General features: G+C 38.6%; 2 protein-coding genes across 4 annotated transcripts in view; one reads left to right on the forward strand and one right to left on the reverse strand.

Moving 5' to 3' along the window:
- XRN2 (5'-3' exoribonuclease 2) overlaps nt 1-7674 on the forward strand; it is an 85530-nt gene extending 77856 nt beyond the window's left edge. For all 3 annotated transcript variants that reach the window (XM_007961596.3, XM_007961605.3, XM_007961599.3), the window contains 2 exons: nt 4719-4857; nt 7117-7674. In XM_007961596.3, coding sequence (XP_007959787.1) covers nt 4719-4857; nt 7117-7182 — 205 coding nt within the window. In that variant the 3' untranslated portion in view covers nt 7183-7674. The remainder of the gene's footprint in view (nt 1-4718; nt 4858-7116) is intronic.
- A 5077-nt stretch (nt 7675-12751) lies between these two features.
- Nucleotides 12752-15391, reverse strand: NKX2-4 (NK2 homeobox 4). Its single transcript, XM_007961588.3, has 2 exons — nt 14818-15391; nt 12752-14391 (listed from the first exon to the last, which is right to left on the reverse strand). Exons 1-2 carry the CDS (start codon nt 15263-15265, stop codon nt 13769-13771), a joined length of 1071 nt encoding a protein of 356 aa, XP_007959779.2. The 5' UTR covers nt 15266-15391; the 3' UTR covers nt 12752-13768.
- Nucleotides 15392-22978: the final 7587 nt, after the last annotated feature.

Genomic DNA, 22978 nt, shown 5'->3' on the forward strand with positions numbered 1-22978 from the left:
TTACGGGTTTTATGGAAGCTAAAACCTCCGTGGTTTGAAATGTACTTTTTCCCACCAAAAACAGTTTCCCTTGTGCCTATCCTTTAAAAGGAAAGTATATAGCTAATACTTTGAATTAAAAGACTCATGTTTAATATACTTTCTTACTTTTCTTGGTTCTTTGCCTTTATTTTATTGATGCTTTTGAGATGCCCTGAAAAATGCAACACAGCTTAAAATGGTATTAGGTTTTGGTCAGGCTAAACAAATTTCTTTTTAGAAGGGTTGTGCAGCTTAATGAGGCATAACTAATGGTGTTCCACTTTTATCATTTCTGTGCGGGCAATGCAGCGTTAGTACAGACCAACCATTGATTCTTGCTGCAAACCTCTTGAAGTCCTAATCAGCTTCTTTGGTACAACTTTTTCAGGGCTGACAAGCCTATTGTAGGGCAGTGTCACTGTAGGTCAGTAGTTATTAGTTGCCACTGAAAACAGTTTCTTTAACTACTTAAGACTGAACTGAATTAAACGCAGAAGGGACTCAGAAGAGGATTATGGGATCTGCAGTCTAATAAGTACCATGGACTAGGAAGAATGTGACATGGTTTAATAACAAGGGATGTTTAACATGTATTCCTTCATTGATAAGTTGTATGCTCCTAAGTCAGATGGACTCTGTACGACAAGACAACTAGGCACGTTATGAATAATTAACTTCTGTAGAATAATTTTTAAAGGCCAGCTTTAAAATGCATCATTTCACGGTGGTTTTGCCAACATCAGTAAATGCAAAAATAAATTCAGCCACATCATAATAAGGCTTTCTCTTTTGCCTTCCCAGTTTTAATCTGTTCTATTATCTTCTCCTCTGCCATGTTAACAATCTCTAATCTGTTCACATCTGAAATGAATAAAGTGTTTTTATAAATAGGGTTCTAAATGCAGCTCCCCTTTTAAGAAAACTTTATAACTCTTTAGAGACTCCAAAACTTCATTTCACTGTTATCTTCAAGAGGATAAAAGGAATCATGTTATTCGATGTTTACTGATAGTATCAACTTAGTGCAAGTCTCATTAAATGTAGTACGACTAGCAATGTGTGTATTAATGTTTTGATTTTAGTATATTTTATGAAAGCACACAGTATGTGCTGTTTCATTTTCCTCGGTACCACCAATTTTAAGCAGAAATTAAATGAGTAAGGGGTAAATTTTTCCTAAATTATATACTTGGTTTCCCTATCTTATTGCTCACTTTCCATACTGATAATAATGGCAAATGTTTGTCTGCTTACGAAATGTTAACACTGTTAACATCCTTTAGTAAGAATGATTTCATTTATTCCTCCCAGCAATGCATTGAAATAGATGCTATTATTTTTACATTTTTGCAAATGAAGAAAGTGAGGCACAGAGAAGTTCAGCAGCTTACCTAAGGTCACTCTTTTGTGCCATTCTTTACCAAGAAACTTTTCACTGGAACAAAACTTACCAGAATATTTACTCTGAGCATAATATAAAGACGTAGGGACTTCAAAGGAAGTAAAGGATCTGTTTCCACTTCTAAGGCCCCAACAGCTTTCCTCCCCTCTGTTCACATTAAAAGTTTTCCTAAGATCGTCATCATTGTCCCTTCCCTTGCCCTGCTGTCCATCAGATTTTTTTCTTATTCTACCCTAGCCAAGTACTAGTATTATTCTGACTTTGTGAACCCAGCAGGTTAGTGACAAGTTTTGTGGGGATGTTTTTTGGTTTAGTTTTAGTCAAATACTTAAAATTATACCTGAAAGCAAAAGGTAAATGTGAGCATAATAGAGTTCTATCATAAAAGTCCTACAGACATTTAAGAAATACACCATTTTGTCCAGAACCAGGTTTTTACCAGTTCTTAGTTCAGTATGTTTCCATGGCACTATTCTGAGTGTTCGTTGAGAATCCTATTAAGAGACTTTTGAGTGTCTTTTTTTTTAAATTACATTGCATTTCTTGAATATTTTCTACTTCAAGATGGTATGTATAATCCATATATCCAGTAGATTTAAAAATACAACAGGAACATCCTCCCAACACAGACACAGCCTAGAGTTAATAGATACCCAGCGTTATCTTTGTCACTTGAGTTCTGCCACATTGTTTGGATTCTTCTTGTCGATGGAGGCCTCTTTTTCAGTCATTTGCAAGGCAGCCATTTAATTTTTTTCCTATGGGTGTTAAGCTCAATCATGAAATATCTTTTAAAACTCCGGTTTTACCATATGTATACATTTAAAATATCCAAATTCATAGTAGTTCACATTGCCAGTAACTTTCCAAAACAATCTGGAAACTTAAGAATATTGTCATCTACGATGCCAAATGGCTCAAATAAGTTGCCTTATTTATTAACTTTATTTATTTATTTACTGAGACAAGGTCTCACTTCATCACCTAGGCTAGAGTGTAATGTCATGATCTTGGCTCACTGCAGCTTCTGCCATCCAGGTTCAAGTGATTCTTATGCCTCAGCCTCCCAAGTAGCTGGGAGTACAGGCCCCTACACTACCATGCCTGGCTGATTTTTGTATTTTTATTAGAAACGGGGTTTCGCCATGTTGCCCAGGCTGGTCTCAAACTCCTGCTGAAGTGATCTGCCTGCCTCGGCCTCCTGGAGTGCTGGATGACAGGCTGAGCTACTGTGCCTGGCCTCATTGCTAATTTTTAGAAGTTAGGATATGTCAGTCTCTGTGCTTCCATCCCAGATTTTAAAACATAATTTCCTAGGCAAATTTTTAGTTTTGTAAGTATTTGCAAATTATGTAATTAGTGTAGACATATAGATAAACTTGTTGAAAATAAAGGCCTTTCTGTCATAAAAGTCAGAAGAGGGTAGTACATGACATCCTTACTTTTTTCTTCTGTTTAATTTTAATTATTGATGATTTTTTCCTTTGTCAAAAAACATAAGTAATCAAACGAAAAGAACTTGCATTTTTAAACTGTGGCTTTGTTCTTAATCTGTTTTTGGAACATAAAATAGTTTTGAATTGCATTTATAATGTATATTATTTATGCCAGCAGATCTTCCTAAAACTCAGTTGAATTTTATTATTGTAAGACTCAAAAGAAAAACTGATCATAGTTAAGATATGAATTGTATTTTTACCCTATGGGTTTTGCATTAATTGGCCCAGTTTTGAGGAGACTTTGGTTACAGCACAAACCTTAGTTTAGCTCTTCACTCCTGCAGAGACTGGAAGAGACCATTCCTATCTCTGCACATGGAGCTGTTTTTGCTAAAATAAATGGAGGCATTCTTGCTAAAATATATTTGTGCTAGTAATTATCCTGAAAAATAATTAAAAGCCCTAGCCATATGCATTTTCTTTCTGAGATAAAAACTTATTTTTAATTGTATTCTGAATTACTTATAACATATTATTATTAGAGCTCTGGTTTCAGCTACCAACTGTAAAGAAAAGCTTTAGTCTTTCTAGAGTTCTTTAGAGAGCAGTTCATCTCTTCGAGCCATCACACAAAAATAATTATCTCTGGTGTTGTTTTAATAAAAAGAAGGCAAGCTCCAAGTGAAGGGAGGAGAGTGGGGGTAGAGAGGATGGATTCAGGCTTGAATAGATGTGAGAAGAATGCTTTACCCAGTGAGCCCAGCACCGGGCTTTTTTCCCCTAAGACCTCGGAATTGAAATTCTTATGCTGCTATGGTTATAACTGATTACCAGCTAGTCAGCACTTCAGTGAATTTAAAGTTTTATTGAATTCCTCCTAACATGGTCAGTGGCCCCAAAGCTATTAATGTTCAAATATACTGGCGCATTTGCCTCTGTTTATTCTTTATAGTGCCTTCCATAAAATGGAAGTTATGGAAAGTGCCTTAAGGGGAAAGTCTTAAATGGTGATTGCCTTTAGAAGGTATATATCCTTGCTACATTGTTTATGTGACAGTTTTTAATTAAGTTATGATTTAGTACATTATACCTTTTGCTTTGCATCTGCAAAGTTAAAATAGGCACTTGAAGACAATTAAAACATTTCTTTCGACTAGTAATCTGGGACAGCAAACTGGGTTATAATAGCTGTTGAATCTGTGTTCCCATGTAAACTGTACACCAAATGCCAGTCAGCCCATGCCAATTAGTGCTCATGTTGCTAGGTCACCGTGGTCAATTGAAAGCTGCATCAATAGAACTTGAAAAGGTTTCCTCCCAATCAGACCTTCTGACATATTGAACAGAATAATGGATGGGAAAAAACAGCCAAGTCTCCTACCCTGGATTCAAAATACTCAGCAGTAAGAATTCATTTGCAACCTGCAATTAAGTAGAAAGAATGGATCCAAGAACGAGTCTGGACATTTTTGAAAATAAAGCCTCATTCTCCTGTCGTGTACATGTTTACTGTTTGGATAGCATCTTAAATGTAGCCAACTTGGTGATCTTGGGTCTACATCTTTAAGTGACTAAAAAGGAAATTTCCCAATTGAAAATGAACAAAATAATTTTTAAAAGTCAGAACTTCTCAATTGAGTTTAAACATCCATTGTAATAAATGCTCATGCTTCATGAAACATGTTAGATTATACTGGATATAAGGGACACAAAGGCCATTCTGATACTCTGTATCCCATATGATAAATCCGGGTAAATTGGATTGTACTAAAATTTGGAAATGATACCTGCCAATTTTAGGCTTTGTGCTGTATAGTAGGCGTGGCTTCTGATGTAAACCTGGTACTTTTCTACAGAGGCGTTGGGGCTGAACCTCTGCTCCCATGGAACCGGATGCTGCAAACCCAGAATGCAGCCTTCCAGCCAAACCAGTACCAGATGCTAGCTGGGCCTGGTGGGTATCCACCCAGACGAGATGATCGTGGAGGGAGACAGGTAAATGGGTTGTGGGATGAAAAGCATACTGCTCACTTTATATTTCAACAAGCCTCACAGGACTCCATATTTTCTTACCAACATTTCTGGAGAAGACACTGATACAGTATCTTGGCTGAACTTTGGTCTGTCATTAAAAATGTATATGGGTTGAGTACCTGCCTCACTAAATAGGTTATATACCTTGAAGATGCCAAAGAATTTCTAACCCAAAAGCCCTTTAAATCATAGCAGTTAGTGATAATTAGTCCAAATATAGTCAGTCACCAAAACATTGTTTTTTCTTTAAGGATATTGTTCTTTAGTAGAACCTAGATCCCTCATAATGGGTGATTTTCTGGAAGCTGGAAAGTAAGTCTACTTTTTCAGCTGTTGTCTTTTAGAAGTCATTTTAAAATGTCATTTTAGAAGTCTCCTGTCTTGATTCATCTGATATCCCTCCTCATAAAAGAAATCTCTGCTTGATAATCTTCCACATATTTTTCTTCTCAATGTAAGCAGCTGTATCACTGAATGTCATAATTCCTAGACAAATTTAGTATATGTAAGCTTCATTTCTTTCTCTTTACAGCATCCAGTTTTAGCAGCATTTAAGACTGAGGTCTATGACATAATTTCCTCCAGCAATTTGACACCCTGGCCAGTATTTACATGCTCTTAATGGAATCCTTACTAGAGAACAAGATTGGAATGCTATGATTTAGAGTGTAATGTTTATGGAGTTTGGCACCTGCAGTGATGTGAAGTGGTTTTTAAATTGCTTACCTGGTGTTGCCTCCAGGCCTTCTGCAGTGCTTCACATATTAATTAATTAGTAAGACCTCTCTTCTCACAGCTAAGGAACATATTTTGTATACTTTTTTGATGTATTCTTACAAGTATCTCCACCTTACAAGAAGATAATCACCTTAACTGCAAATAGTTAATGTCTTCTGAGAGGATTTTTTTACAGTTTATTTAAATCAGTTTATAGAATTTTGCTTTGAATTATTTCAAAGCAGGACCCCTCAAAATCACATCAGTGAACTAAGGCTCTTTATGTTACTGTGGTTAGATGGCACTAGGCAGTTTCAGTGATGAGCATTTTTGAAGTGAGGACATATTTGTAACTGAAAGAAACTTGGAGAATGTATAGTCTAGTCACCTCATTTTCCAAGTCAGGAACTGAAACCCTAAAAAACCCACACAGTTGGGCGGGAGAGCTGGGGGCTGGCTGCCTAGACTGCTGACCCCAGTTCATCCATTTTCCTCCCTCCTTTGGAGATCTTCCTTTTAAAGGAACTCTCTGCTGTTATAGGAGGTAAAATTCTTATTTACTTAAAACATATAAACTAATTGGTAAATTTATTATTCTTTTAGGACTTTTTGAAAATAACATTTCTTTCTCAGTCTCTTTTCCACGGAGATACTTTTTATTAAACCACAATGTTTGAAGCACTATTAAATTGCAGAAGTCTGTTGTTAAAAACATAAAATCATTAGTTCATTGTATGTGTAGTAAAGTTTTATATGATCAAACAAGGCCTTAGCCTACATTCTGGCCTTGAGTCTGCACATGTTCATATTTAAAGTACTGAAGTGCTCTCTGGGTGGCAAAATGAGGTGGGAGGGGGTTCCATTTCAAAACCCTAGAGGCCTAGAAAAGGACTTACAATGAAGAGGTGTCAGGTTTATCTTTTGTTATACAGAAATGTTATTTGCAAGCATTCTAGGATATGTTTGTTATAAAGGTCATTGCTAATGGATTGTGTAATAACCTTAATATATCATTTAATGTCCTACTTTTTGTTGCTAAATAAAAAAATCCCTAAAATCAATTTGGCCTTAACTGACTTAGCAAGCTCTTGCCTTGGTTAAAGCAAAGTTACTTTCCTTGTGTAATAAGTCTAAATTGATGTGGGTATCTTACAACAAAGTGACTTGAATTACTACTGCTAGGACGGTGGGAAAATTGAGAACCACTGTCTGTACATGTTGTTTACACAAAACAATTAACTCTAGTGTATTTGTGTGCATTTGTGATTGTTCAGGTTTTTTTTTTATTTTTCAGTAATAGCATTTGTGCTAGCCTCCAACTTTGCAACAAGTTTGTGTTAAAGCTCTGGATCAAAGCACCTGTTTATGGGACCTTTCCATGTGCTGTACCTTTAACACATACTCAGTTTCTTTATGATGTATTTTTCCATAGAAGTGTAAAATTAACTGACTTGCAGGAGTATCAGTCCAGAAAATAAACTCTTTTCTTTTGTTTATTTTCAGGGATATCCCAGAGAAGGAAGGAAATACCCTTTGCCACCACCCTCAGGAAGATACAATTGGAATTAAGCTTTTGTAAAGCTTTCCCAAATCCTTTCATCATTCTACAGTTTTATGCTATTTGTGGAAAGATTTCTTTCTCAAGTAGTAGTTTTTAATAAAACTACAGTACTTTGTGTATTTCTTTTAACTGTGTATATTTCTACTGATCTGATCTCACTGTTTATGTTGCTTTCCAAAGATGTATGTTGCATAATACAGTGGATCTGAATTTATTATTGCTTATAAAACACAATTTGATGGAATAGGAGTACTGGTTTTTCATTATGGTTAAAAATGAAACCAGCTGTGGATTTCAAAACACAGTGTATTCTAGATCATCTAAGATCCATGCTGATTTTTATTGCACAAGAATTAGGTTTGAACTCTTGAGCTGGAACCCTCAGCAAACTAGAGTATATATTGTTCAGTATTTCTTTGGAAACATTTCATTAATGTACTTGTCTTACAGAAATTTCTGGACTTTAGTAAAAAAAAAATAAAGTTAAACTTTTGAAACTCTGTTTTGTGTTCTTGTTATTTTGCAGTATTTCTACTTTGAAAATCTTGACCAAGCATGGTTTTTTAAAACTAACTTTTGCAGAAAACTATTTCTATAATCAGATGTCAAACCAAAGGACAAAGAAGTCAATTTGAAGAAGTAGATTTTAAAAGATAGGGTCAGCAAGACATAACAAAAGCTTTAACTTTATTGTATTAGTATGTCAGTGACTGATCTGGCTAACTCAAAAATCTTTGTGAGATAAATAACATTTTTACAAATTTAATGTAGACTTGTGCTCCAGTTTTAAGGACTTGTTTTAAATCTTCAAGTTGACAATTAATGGCCAAATAGTCTATGCTCCTTAGCATATTTTTTGTATTTCATTAGATTGCAATTTGTACTCATATTTTTCCTTGCTACTAAGCACACTATAAATTGCTTAAATGTGTGTTTGGAGTTCACATACAGCACTTACGTATGCATTTTCATTTGATTACCAAAACATATTTAGACATACATACAAAGACTTGCTTTGTTTCAGTTTTTCCCTCCTAGCCCAAGATTGTGAGGTAAAGTTTCTCTTTGACCTCCTGACTTAGGGCATTTTTGCTTTAATATTCAACTGAAGCGTACTTGCTAAACTTAGTCCGGTGGGGGAAAAAGAATCTCACCTCAACCTTGAATAGGAAGGTATTTTGTAGCTATTGAGTTCATTGCTAATGATGGGTGACCAGAGCAGGATCCTTTATTGTTGAGACAAAGAGTCTCTCCATCAGGAATTACCAATCCAACCCTTACATAATTGCCTTCGCTCAACATTCAACTGATAATGTCTTCTATTAAATTTCTCTGTAAGTTTATCTCCCAAATATTAAAAATATAGATAGCCATCTCAGTAAAGCATTGCATTTTCCAAAGGAGTAAATGTTTTACTGTTCATAGTTCACAGTCAAAACCCACAATTCCACTCTATATTCTCAGACCTTTAGTTTTAACTTAGTTTTATTTTAAGCTGTCTTGAGAATTCAGTTTTTGACTGAATGTTTAAAGCACTGTTTGGAAGACATCTGAGCAAAAGGCCTGATGGACAAACTGATGACAGCAGATTTCCTCTGCAGAACTGGCAGGTGTTCCCTCGCTGAGCCAGCTTCAGGCCCTGCTCCTGACCTCACCCCTGCTGCTGCCTCTCCATCCTTAGTCTTCATCTCTTTCCAACTTGTCTCCGCGTTTGAATCTTCCAGGAAAATGCCCTGCCCATCTCAATAAGCAAAATGCTTTTTAGAGCTTTAATGTTTAAAGCTGTAAATATCTCCTCCAAATTCTGATGTAAAATTCGTTGGGCCAATTTTAAGTAGTTATTTGTACGCAATTATATTCTCTTTAAACGGCACATTTTTTCAGGGTCTTCTATTAAAGTTAAAAAAAAAATTTTAGAACCTGGAAACAGCTTGACTACTCTGGGGCTAAGGGCCGGTAATGAGCAGTTGTCTTCCCTTTAAAGATCAAATGGGGTAATGTATGTTAATGTACAAAGCCGTCTACAAACTGGTATTAGATTGCCGTTTAGCGTTACAAAGGCAAATTGGGTGTAATGAGCGATAGGTTAATTTTCGTACGATGACGTGGGATGCCAGGAACAGGCCGGGTGAGGCCGGGGTCCCAGCACTTCCTTGCTGGGCGCGCCTGGACCGAAATGAAGGGCCCGGGCGCGGCGACCTCGCAGCCGGGGGCGGGATGGTGGCGGCTCCCGGGACCCGCGGGCTACTCAGGGCTTAGGTCCTAGGTGCTTGGCTCAACTTTCTCCCAGCGGGGTTAGGAAGTGCGGGCCCTCGATGCACGTGGGGCACGCGCCCGGCGCCTGGGTCTCCCCAGCGGCTCATTAGCCGTCCGGCCCAGCCCGCAGACGCCGCGACTGGCCCTCCCAGGAGCCCCACGAGCCGGCCGCACGCACAGGATGGGCGCGGAAAGCTCCTTCCTCCACCCTCCTTCCTCGTCCGCGTCCCCTCACGCGGCGCCACAGCTTCTCAACCTGCCGCTGCATCTCAACTCCCTGTACAGATGCAAGCAGCAGAGCTGTAGAATACCAGAAATGGTCTTCCTTCCGAGGCTGCTGTTTTAAGTTCCAAGTGTGAAAGTAACCGAATTTAGCTATGCTTTGAAATCTAAAATCCAGACATTCCCTGAAGAGTCAAGTTAGAGCTCCCAATTCCTCGATCTGGCTCCGTCCCACTGACTGACGCCTCCTGCCCACCCCGAAAGGGTCCTGGAGCTGCGATCTCGCCAGACTCTATTCCTGGTGATCCACTGCTCTGCTATTTCCCATCAGGAATGAACGAATGAACTAGCAAACGGCCCATTCTCGATGGATTTCTCCTCCACCCAGTAAAGCAGAATCCTCCTGTGGCTTGTTTCTCCATGCCTTATTTATGGAATGAGGGCCAAAAGAGAACAGGCTTTAATTGATGTGTATGAAATAGGAATACAGCTGTTCACTACTGCAAAATAGTTTGCACAACTTAAATTTAGGCAATGTTCCTAGTGAAACTTTTTTTTTAGAAGTCACCTAAACAATTACTGAAGGTTACATGGAATTTCAAAAAACGAAAGGCATTTCATTCAATTGCAGGTAAACATTCTAAAGCAAAATCAAAACCAAACCCACCTCTCCCAGAAACTTCCATTACCTCTAAAATTAAAAATAATAAAAACAAAAGTGATATTGAAATCACAAAGTTATCTCAATACTTACTGGAGAGCGCAAATTCCTGATGGGATGCGAATGCAGTTCCCCAGTTTAGGCATCTTCTTTGAAACTTCCCCAGATGTTCACCAAATCTCACAGTAGTGAAAGGGTATTTATATGTTTAAAAAAGTATCATTTTTCTCTCACTGGGTTGCAGGATAACAAGTAATAGTGTTTCAAAAAACTGTACTCAAATAATTAACATACAGGATTTCATCCACACATTAGGATTATGGTAAGCAGTGAGGGAGTATTATCCATGCTTTGAACTCTGTCTGAAATTTGTGTGGCCACCACATAATGCATTATGTTCACTTCGGCACAAATTCACATCTAAAAATCCAATTGATAGGTCTTTATATAATTATGGCTCACAAATTTATTCTAAAAAGTCTTTTAAAATAATCAGTATTCAATGCAGTTAACAAAGCAAGTCTATGGAAGATGCTTGCATTTAGTGAACAGGATTGAGTCTCTGATTTGCTTTAAATTGAAAGTAAACAGTCGCTAGCCAAATGGAGTTTGAACACAACATCTGTGTTGATAGAAAGTCTGACTGACTACTTGTTCTGACCATTAAGTTTTAGCTCTAGGCAAAGACTTAAATAGAAGACAACTGGGTTACACCCCCATCCTTCCATATACAAAACACCCTTCTTGTGTCCTTCTAAACTGCACACACTCTCACACACACAGCACTTCAATATACATCCCAACACATATTACAGAAAAGTACCTGCAATCCCTATGTTCGTCTCTGCAACTTTGATTCTGGCTTTTGGTTTCCGTGCCTCAACTGGAAAAGGTAAGTCAGATTGTTGTAAAACCCAAAAACATTTAGGAAAAGGTCACATCTGCTGAGTAAGCATTTTTGAAACAGGTTTGCTGTGGCCTCTGCCAAACTTTGAGGAGCCTTTGTTTCACTCAGACCCTGCGCCAGTCCTCCCTCTTAGTTGTGGAGACACTTATCCTCCTCTTCAGTTAATGAGTTTCACCTAGTCCCGCCGTTTGTATTTTTATAAAAGATCTGCAAAGCACTAATTGCAGAAAGAAGAAAACAGCTCTTGTTTTGCATTAATCAGAAGGTGGGATTCTATGGTAAAAACATTTCTATTTTAAGCTGCAAGAATCAAACCTTTCCCTAATTTCAGGATATGCACACATACACTCAGTAAGTCTCTGGGTATAGAATGTTAAGCCCTTCGCAGCAATTATTTCTGGCTTGGGGTTTTTTACTGCTTAAAGAAATGCTGAAAGGAAAAAGATATGCCCACACAAAATACACTTTCAGAAAATACTGTATATAAAAGTTGTTTCTTCTTAATGTGACATATTTTTAAAAGAAAGTGCATGCCTTCAGTCTAAAGGATTTTTTTGTTCCAGAAATAAACTGTCCATAAAGACTTATTTTCTTTAAATATGTTACCCGGAGCCCTTGGACTATAAGCTATTACTGTTTTTGTAGGCATTGGACTGTAACAAAAAACACTGCCAACCATGTGGACTTTTAGAACGTTTTCTACAAGTAAAATTTCAGAATTATGGTACTATTGTGAGGAAATCAAACTAATATAAACAAACATTCTGAATTTGGCACATCAATAATAGTCTTGCTAGCTTAGTTAACATTTCTAAAGTCATTTCCATTAATATGCCAAAAAACCCCTAAGTTGAGAGAATTTTCTGTGGGTGTACTGTAACATTTTCATACAAATCTGTCTGCTCAAATTATTTGTTCTTACATAAAATGTCTCAAAAATTAGATCTCATTTTCTAAAAATTCTTTTACAACCCCTTGATAAAGGGTGATTTCCTTGCTTCTTTAGTGGTTTCCTCCCTCTGTGAAAGAAACTAGAGTTTTTAAAAATTACTATACAAAAGAGTCCAGAAAAAGTGCAAGTTTAACTTCTAAAACACCTTCTTATGAATTCATGTTGCACATTCAGAAAAACGTTCTAACAATGAAGTGAAACACAATGTTTCAGCCCCAAGCTGTAATTCTAAAATCTCAAATGTAGAAGAGGTTTGGGGTCTCCGGTAACTATTTGTTTTGATCATTTGCGAATCATGCTTTATCCACGTTATTTCTTTAATTTTCATTAATTTTATAAACACATTCTTCAGTTTTTAGTATTTTTACTCCAATACCAGTCATTTATGAGTTAACTGAGCTGTGTTGTCACATCATGACAACTAGTATTTTAAAAACGCATCAAGTCCTGTATAAACTTAATGAAAAAGAAATGACCACTTGACTTTTAGAAAAAAGAACTTAAGTTTCTTTTAAGTTATATTTAAATATCCATTTGAAACATAGGAAATATATATCGGCATATTAAAGAGTAAATACATTATTTGTACAATAAAACACCAACAAAACCAGTGCAACTCCTAAGTTCTAAATATGGTGGGAAAATTATAAATATTTTAGTTACTCATTCCTTATATCTTGATTACAATTCAATACATCACCTTTCTTCTTCTTGTCATGCTTTGAATATAGATTAATTGATGTAAATTCTAGAAATTTTAATTGTTTGTTCTAGTACTTTATCAAGGTATTCAAATTCAGACAAGAAAATACCTCAAAAAGAGTAAATACCATGTTTACAGAAGGATAGGGTTATTTATTTTCTCAGTTGATTTTGGGAGACCAGATTGCATATACAAATAGTATACAACCTTTCTTTCTTATGGTGAGCTGCATCTTAGGGGGGAAAATCCTCTTTTAGGGTAACATACAAACACTCATTTGCCAAATAACCATCAAAACATTTTGAAATCAGCATTAAATTTAAAAAGCTCCATCAATCCATATAATCAGTATTCTATTTTGATTCCATTGCTCTATTACCTAAATGTCAATAATTCCTCTGCAATAATGTTGCTATGTGTATGATCCACCTTGAGCTACAATTCAATTTACTTTCAATCAAACATTAATGAAATTGCACTTAGGGGCCCTTCGAAAATTAATCTCCCAAGATAAATTCCACTTCAGAAAGGACTCATTGTTAAAGCTGGGTTGATTTTTAGAGTTATAAACGCCAACAAAGTTTCCAACTTTGAGAGCTGTGGTTAAGAACGCCGTGTGAACTTCTCCATCTTCCCGCGTCATTTAAGAACTTCTAGGGCGAGAAAATCATCTCAAAGCCTCGTGCCATAATGTTACACTACTCGGTTTCCGGGCTGTCGCTGTCCCCCGCCCCCAGCAAAGAGGTTCACAGCCTGCCCTCTCTGAGATCGGTTCGTTTTGAATCGCCGTTTACACGCGCGAGTCAGTTTTCGCATGCCTCCCCCATCCGTTCTAGCAGTTTCTTGCAGACCCTTCGGCTGCACCAGGTCCTAGCCCCGGGGCGCCCTCGCTGTCACCACGTCCTGCCATAGAGCAGGTTGGCGCCCAGGACACCACCGCCGTACTCCCCGGCGGCCGGGTCCAGGGCCGCCAGGCCGCCCCCCGGGCCGTGCAGCGCGGGTGGGCTGGGCGACAGCTCCTCCAGCTCAGGCGCGGGCGTCGGGGCCGGCGGCTGCGGACCGGCCTGGCCAGGGGTGGGCGTGCTGGCACCGTTCTGGCACGGCTTGCCGTCCTTGACCAGCACAGGCACAGCCACGCGGCGCGGGGACGGCGGCGGAGGCGGCGGCGGGCCCAGGCCACCCTCCTGCTGCAGCTGCTGCGCCGCCTTGTCCTTGGCCTGCCGTTTCATTTTGTAGCGGTGGTTCTGGAACCAGATCTTGACCTGCGTGGGCGTCAGGTGGATCATGCTGGCCAGATGCTCGCGCTCGGGCGCCGACAGGTACTTCTGCTGCTTGAAGCGCCGCTCCAGCTCGTAGACCTGCGCCTGCGAGAAGAGCACGCGGCGCTTCCTTCGCGGAGCGGCCGCCGCCGCCGCCGCGTGCAGCGGTGCCAGCGACTTGGCGGCGTCCGCGATGCCCGTCAGCGACCCCATGCCGGCTACATTCACGCCCGCCGACGGCCCCATGAACCTGGAGACTGGGGAAGAGGCCCAAGGGGGAAGGCGGGTGAGCTCCTGGCCCGCCGGGAGCCGCTCCAGCCGCCGCTCTCTTCACGCCGCGGCAGCCGCGACGCTGCCGGGCCCTAGCTGAATCCCAGGACCCCCTGAGCGCCGCAGCCCCGGGCCCCAGCACGCCCCGCGCTCCCTCGGCCGGTCCCAAGGCACCGCGCGCCTCAACGGGTCCCAGGACCCCGCGCGCGTTCCCAGTCGGGTCCCAGGACCCCCCGCGCGCCCAGAGTCCGCGAAAATTCCCCGCGTCCCGGGCCGCGTCCCAGAACGCCCAGCGCGCCCGCTCGGTCCCAGGACAGCCTAAGCCGCGCACCCTGTCCCGCGCCCCCGCGCCCCTCGGCTGTGGCGGGAAACGCCTGAGCCACCCGCAGTCCCGCGCTCCTGGCCCCTCTCACTTGACGAGTAGCGTGGGTCCGGGTTGGCGCCGTACCAGCCGGTGGCCGCGCCGCCCCTCATGCCGTCCGTGTAGGCGGGCAGCTCGCCCATGTTGCCCAGGCCGCCGTTGCAGTAGCCGCCCATGGCGCCGTGCGGGAACTGCGAGACGCCAGGCGGCATGTGGTAGGTGGCGGCCGCCGCCGCCGCCGCGGCCGCCGCGGCCGCCGCGGCCGCCGCGTTGTGACCCGCCATGGCGTGAGGGGGCTGCATGCCTGCCACGGTTGCCGCCTGCGATGAGGGCCCGGGTGGCGGCGCGCGGTAGGCGGCGGCGGCCGCGGCCCCCAGGGGCGCCCCCAGGCCGGGAGGCGCGCCGTCCATGGCGCCGCCGAACTTCTTGTAGGTCTCCTCGATGGGGCTCAGGATGTCGGACACGGAGAAGGGCGTCGTGTGCTTTGGGCTCAACGACATGGCTCGGCGGGCGACCAGGTAGGGGGCCCGGGGCGCGCGCCGGCAGGACGCGGCGGCCGCTCGTCGCCGCCACCTCGGCTGCGGCAGCTGAGCCTGTGACGAGGAGTCGGCGGCTCGGCGAGCCCCCCGGGCTGCGGGATCTGGGGTTTATTTTAGTCCGGCGCCAGGTTTACGACAGACTCGGGGGGCGGAGCAACATCCCAAACGAGCAAACAATGGTCATTGACATCTTTTTCTCTCGCTCCCCCCAGCCCCCGCCCCATAATGGAGGCAAAGAAGGTAAAAGCGGCAGTTGGGTGTTTCTTGGAAAGATCATCCCCCGTTGCTTTTCCCATCCTTCGCCTCTCCATCTGCGGCCGTTACCCCAGCCCTCGAGCTCCAGAAATAGAAACTCGGAGGTTGGCGTCGAGGCTAGACAGGAAGGACTCCTCGCCTGGTCCCGTCCAGACCCCAGTTTTCTAAAGCGACTTCGACGCAAAGTCTGGTATAATTGCGGAGTGGGGAACATGCTGCTAAGTTTGGGGGGAGGGTGTTGCGGGAGCTCGCTTCGTCCTCTCCAGTTACCAGTCCCTCATTCGCTCCATCACCTAAAGTGTTAAAAAAAAAAAAAAAAAAAAAAAAAGACTCTTGGGTCCCACCGTAAGAGCGCATAAAGAGAGGAGGTACAATGACCGTCCGTTGCCATTGTAGAGCTCCCTAATTTATGCGTCTTTAGACCCTTAAGCATCATTTTGTGGGCAACCAAACGGGCACTTCCAAATTAGCTCAAAGTATCCAAGCCCAAAGAAGAGAGAAAACACACATACACTGATAAATACGCAGATACTAACTTGTAAGTATTCTGTTTTTCCTCTGTGGGGATGGAGATTGAACAAGGGAAAGAGGGGGAACATTTTTTATTTCCTAAAATATTTCATACTGAGTTTACACTTGAAAAGTTGTTTTTACTGCTTTCTTTCCCTTTGTGTATGTTCTTTCTCTCTTTCTCTCAATAAATATCTCTGACTTAAGTTTATTCTCCCATCACTATCATGATCAAAAAGAAAAGACAAAACATCAAAACTTCCAAATATTTCTAGTTGTTCGCAATGGGCCTTTTTGTTGTTGTTGGAAAAATATAACCTGTTCAAGCGGTATGAAAATGGATGCAGAAATCAGGTGAAAATTGTAGTTTCTTTGGAAAAATACAAAACCATAGATAAACAGATTTTTAAAACTTTGTCATCCTTTGACTTGCAGTTTTATCTGAATACTTAGACATTACGGACTCTCTACTAAATACTGAACAAGACAAAGCGTAAGACAAAAGAAGTGCAAAGCATATTGATTAAATTTTGAAAACAATCTTGCAGCAATAATAATGATAACGGGGAAATGAAGATAAAATTTGTAAGTTTTCCTGGAAACTGGAGCAAGAGAAAGAAAAACACGGAGAGTGCTTTCTTAAGCAATATTTTACGCGGTTTTTTTTTTTTTTTCCAGAAAAGGGTGTGTGGAAACGATTTAAGTTTAACCTGACAGTACATGTTTTGAAGGCAAGAACGGTATTACATATTCCTTTTTCTGTTTGGTTTTAGCCCTTTGGTGGCAATGTGTTCCATGGTTTTGTTCTTATGATTTAAATTATTGTTTTGTTAATCTCAGTATAGTTTTGCAAAGAATCTGCCCTTTCTAGGGGGGAAAAAGTCATAGGTCACCTATGGGAACGAAGTGACAGACGAATGTTAAGAGTAATGTTTTAATATACTGTAAAAATAAAATGCAAGGTTACAAGAATTGTTTACAGACATCGGTATTGACTTAGCAAGATTCATATTTCTACAGTTTTAACATGATGCTACTTTTACAGGCCTTTTATGAACTTGAAACACTTGGGCTAGGTCTTCATCCTCACCTGCACTGGAATTACCTACTTAAAAAAACAAACAAACTAATGATACGCAAAGAAGCATTTATGTATGTATGTAAACACTTGCTGGGATCCTTCTGAAAACTACAGTTTGGATTTTACGTTTCCAGTTTAGTTTAAATTGTATTGTTTACTGGTATGTATTAGCTTAAATAAAATAGAAAGTCATTTCAAATGTTTCTCAGAGACAACAGGGTAAGTAAAAAATAATTGTGTTATGACATCTGTGAATATAAAAGTTATTTGTGGACCATTATATTTTATTTTTCAAATTCAAATGTATTTCAAAAATAAAATCCATTATCATAATCTCCATATTGATTAGTTGTCCAAATTGAAAGGTGTTTACAATTCTAATTTTTTCCAGATGATTGTTAGTTACTCTATTTTCAGGCTATACATTTCATCTCATGTAATTTTCTTTGTAGAACTTTGACATCACAGTTAACATTAAGTGGTTGTATTACAATTTTTGCTTACTTTGTTTTTCAACTGCATTGGGTCCTGTTATGAGTGCATATACATCTGGAGTGCTTCCATCTTTAAATTAAAAGCAGTTTATCACATCTGAAGGTTCTCTGCAGTAAGTCACTTTCTGACTGCTTAGGAATTTGATAAGCCAAATAGTATTCCATCACTATAGGTAAACAGTTCTGGGGAAGAAAAATCTACAATTTTTGACATTTCTCCCTGTCAATTGTTTGTATCTCATTCTAGAAATTACGTATCTTCATGCCGGAAACACTATTTGGATGTGTGTGGATGATTCTGAAAATTGATATAGTCTGAAGGATGTGTATGTACATTTATATATAGATACAGTATAACCCAATTGATATTCCATTGAAGCTTTGTATTCATTTCATCAGATTATTGTGTACCTAAATTACGTGTGGAAATTTATACTTAGTAGATTCTCAAATATTATTGACTAAACTGCATTTCACAGGAAATGTATTTCTCAGGAGTGTTTTCTCATTGTTTTCCTTAAAAAGCAATGCTGGCACCCAGCAAAATAATACAATTAAAAAATAAAATAAAATGCAAATACTACCTAAGGGAATACAGTGAAAAGAAATGGTTCTCACTCTCCTATCCTTCAAGCCTCCCAATTCTTCCCCTCAGAGTATTTGGTGTTACCTGTTTCTTTTGGAATAGCCTATCCATCTAGAAGCATACTACCATTTTACACACAAAGGATAGCATGCTGTATATGATTTGGTACCTGCCTTTTTCATAGATTAGGTTTTCATAGTTTCACACATTACAACATTGAAAGCAGACTAAGATAGGCTGTGGCAGATACAGAAATTTTTTCTAGACAAAAAGACAAGATTTTTCTAGATAAAACACTCTCCTGGCTTTCTAGCAAAAATGTGGAATTTATTGAAAATCTCTGATGTGTTGGATAGCCTTAGTGCCAAAAATATTTAGCAAAAAAATTCTGAAGAAAGAGTCTTCTGCGGTTTGGATTTGCTGTTGGCAGACAGAAGCTCAGCAAAAGGGACTTGGGAGGAGTTGAGAAACTTCTGACATACCCACTTTGAAGTGGGGGTCCAGCCAGTACTTAGAGGGAAATACTGTTTTTCTAGGTGGTGAATAGGTTTCCAGTGGGTCTTATATTTCCTCATCAAGACTAACTGAAAATATAACTTTCTGCTTGATACCCAAAAACCTAAGTGCCTTTTAGAACTGAGACACTTGCTACATTTGCAGTTAAACTAGTTGTGAAATAATTTGATTAATAAAAGTTTTATGTTGTAGAAGTAGCCTTAAAATACTGTCTTTGCAGTTGGGAAGGTAATAAAGAAACATCTTAAGGAAACTAGTATTTTGCAGCAAAATTTGAGGTTATAAAGAGGAAAATAAAACTACCGTAGAGATGAAACACAAAGTTTATTTGAATTATTTTACTTTTTTTTTTTTTGCTAAATTCATCAGTTCCTGAGATCTGGTTCTCATTTCTTTTTAGTCCCCTATAAGCCTTTTTCTAATAGTGTTCATTTCAATTATTTTAAATGTCTTATGGTAATTTTACACTTGTGTTTATAAAGCTTTGTTATTTCTATGTAACACAGTAATCCTTTCATATTTTCTTCACAAGATAGAAACTCCTGGAAGTTTACTCAAAAAAATCTTGTGATCCTTTTCCTGAGATTCAGATATTTTAGACTGAAAATTGTTTTCTGACCAATGATAATTGGTACCAATGAACACATTTTAAGCTAATACAATTATTAGTACAGTGTGAGAATGAATAGTAGGTGATGAAGACATTTTGTTGTCAAAATTATTGTAATATGGTCCAATGAAATGATTCCTCCTCCCATCCCCCTAACGAAAAAAACAAAACAAAACAAGAAACCTCCCCTTCTAGGGTCAAGCTGTAACACCAGTTTTTACGGTCAGAGTAGAGAATAACATTGGGCTATAACAGGGGAGTAAAAATAGGGAAATTATCCAGTATGTCCCAATTATCTCACTCTAGACTTAGGAGCTTCAGCCACAAATTCAAATTTTTCTATGTTAAAAATTATTTTTTAGAGTAATAATACATGTATGGGAAAAACAATGGCAATATTGAGATACAATTTTTTGTTTCTGAATTACAAGTTTATTGTGTATTTTGTGCATATAGAAAGTTTAAAATATTTTAGAACATAGTGGTATTTCCATTGAACAACATTTTTTAGATGTTTTGGAATGTCATTAAATGACTCTTTTATAGGAAAAAAAGAGTCCTTTGAATTTTAAGCAAAATTATATTTCTGTTGGTTATTTCGTGTGAGGGGTTAGTTTTTCTAAGTGTTCTACCATGTTTCCAACACAACCTAATTACAGTAAATACACAAAGCTTTTAAAAATACTTTATTTTATAACTTCTCACTTACTGTCACATTTTTCAAATCTGAGATTTAGTGACTAATGTAAACTCTTTTTCTCCTACAAGTCTCATTAAAGGTGTGTCATCTTACATTTACAAATTACTTTGTAATTATCAAGGAAGGTGTCAGTTTTTAACATCTGGGCTAAGTAATTGGGTTATTTGTTGCCCCCATCAGTTTCTTGAAGGAGAACTCCAATATTTGATGTTTTGGTAAATTGATTGTTGGATTTGTTAATAAAAAGTTTTCCTGTGTACATTTTAGAAGGAACGGCTATGACAATATAGTAATTAGAGAAGAATTTTGCCCAATTTTGTCCCCTTTTGTTCTTCTGTGTACTATTAATGTTGAGGGAATAGTTGACAGATACTTGTATTCATATGTATCTGTCTGAATTGTAGGTTGAGAATTGTTCTTAAAAGGAAGCAATAGGCAAATGTTTACCTCATAAATCAATGCAAATTTTGGTAGATTTTAAGCAATTTAATTATTGCTTAATAATTTGCATTAAAAAGCTTAATGTGAAACAATTCATTAAGTTACTTTATTCAGACAGTGAGTGCCACAAGGAAAACCTGACTTTTAATAAAGTTGCCTTATAAGATTTTCTCAAGAAAACCAAAACCCAAAAAAATCTAATAAAATGAGAGTCTTAAACCACAAGAGATGTGTCAGATGGACTTGAAAATTACTGATTATTGCCCCAGAATATCCAGTTTGTGAAATAAATTGTGGGATCTGACTCTAGTAAATCTAGGGTTTATTATAAAGTTTTTAAAAGTGAAGTACTAAATGTAAAAGGCAATTTGATCTTGTCACTGTATAGGGAATTATGTAGGGGTAATACTGAAAAGGTGATTCAAAATGGTGTTTTTACTTTTAGAAATCATGGAAATTACACAAAAATGTCACAAACCACAGTCATTGGAATTTGGCCCAAAATACCAAGCTAGAGGAATAAGAATTGCTTGAGAAAATTGGAACCAGCTTAAATGAAACCAGCTTATCATTGGCATGTAGTATGTCTTTAAAAATGTATAATTATCTAACAGAAGGAAAATAGAACATTTGGAGTAGGTTACCTCTTCAAAAACAAAAAGCATATGCTATGTATCCAATATAAATTTTTTAAAAAACTAACTCAACCATAAAAAATGGCAAACTTCAATGAGTGAAAGTTTTTTTAATAACATTCAAAAAATTTTAAATTTATATATTTTAAAGTTCACTTTTTAATGAAGAACTAAATCTTGAACTGTAAAGGGTATATTAAGGTTAAATGTTTTGCATAAGTTATTGTTCTAGGATTTGGATAATAGAATAATTTACAAGGCCATTGTTTCAATACATTCTTTATATGTTTACCATTACAAACATATAAACAAAATACTCTGAAAGATCTGAATGGAAAGTTATATGAAATTTTATTTTTCTATAAATATTGAGGTATATATAGTTAGTTTTTATTTTTATTTCTTAGCTACACCTGCTGGAATGAGATGTATGATGATTTAGAGTTGGTTCTCTTAAGTGCAGTATTTCTTTAGGATAATCAGTGATAGTGCATATATGATTGAGCTACCGTTGTGAAATAATTGATGGCAGAATGCCTTGATGCAGCTCTTATCAACAATTTATGGAGATTAAAAGGGTGGTAGAACTGGTGGGTTAGAAATTGCTTTCTAAAGAACTGGAGGATCGAAGAGAAACCTGGGGTTTCCAGTGCCCTCTGAAATAATCTTTACATAAAACCCAGGTTTAGTAGGTACAATTATTGTTTAAGTGCTCTGCTCATGAAAAAAAATTTATGTGGCAGAAAGAGATTATTTGGTCATGGATATTGTATGAACAAATCAGGGCTTCTGTACCAATGTTAAAGGAAAACTGGAGGATGTTCTGTATATTTAATATGCACATGTGACTGTATTTAACTTTATAGGTAATAAATGATATAGGTAAACACACTTATGAAGATCAAACATGTTTCATGCCCAAGAAAGTCTAATCACGAATTGTCCTTATCTTCCTGTATATGGATTGTCCCATTTCCACATGTTCAAGCAAGATGTATCTCTCTCACATAGATATTTTGACTTAGAGACTCAAGAGGATATATGTAAGGCAAAAAAAAGAAAAACGTAAACATTTATTCTTCCTCTGCTTTGATTCATAAAAAATCTGAGGCAGTTTATAAATAAATATATTTGTGTGCTTTAAACATTTAGTAAGACTCAAGACCTCATAAATAAGGATCTTATAAAAGAGTAAGAAGTTAAGATATAAGTTGAAAAAACATCAACTAAATGGGCTATAAAGCCTACTGAATTCGTACAGTTGAGCCTCACATTTGGCTGTAAGCTTCCTCGTGGTCAGTTGAAAAAGTTAGTTATATTTTCCTTGCATTTAGGAAGAACACCCTCCCAATACACACACACATACACTCAGCATTTCTCAAGGAAAGAGGCATTTCCTAACACTCAGCTCTAAAAAAAAAAATTGTCATGGGGGCTTCATGGAGGGAGCACTGAATATAAACATCTTAATAGTTCTATAGCAGATGGAATTATTTTTAAATATTGACTTGTTGTAGTGGCCATTCCTAAAAAGTCTGAGACTTCAACATCAAATCATCTCAACTAAGGGCTCTAAGGTTTAGGAACAAAATAAGGTTCAGGTTTGTAGCCTTCTGATTCAGGAATGCTTCATACTTTTAAAAAATGACTTCATAGAAATGATAACATCATTTGATACCCTAGTTATTAGAAAGTTCTGATACTGAGGCTAAATATGTACCATAATTTGCAGGTAACAGTCCTAGATCAGTTCTTTGATGCCAAACTATAACTCTAGTTCCTTTCCACAAAGCGCTCTAAATATAAGAGAATATTATATTATTCTACCTATGTGTTCTCCTTTTCA

The sequence above is a fragment of the Chlorocebus sabaeus genome, chromosome 2, assembly GCF_047675955.1.
Source record: "Chlorocebus sabaeus isolate Y175 chromosome 2, mChlSab1.0.hap1, whole genome shotgun sequence".
Lineage (NCBI taxonomy): Eukaryota > Metazoa > Chordata > Mammalia > Primates > Cercopithecidae > Chlorocebus > Chlorocebus sabaeus.

Excerpts from the sequence above, each read along its gene's own strand:
- NKX2-4 (XM_007961588.3), bottom strand. The coding sequence starts at position 15,265 with ATGTCGTTGAGCCCAAAGCACACGACGCCCTTCTCCGTGTCCGACATC. Across the intron at positions 14,392-14,817 it reads GGACCCACGCTACTCGTCAA|TCTCCAGGTTCATGGGGCCG; the intron begins GTGAGAGGGGCC and ends CCTCTTCCCCAG.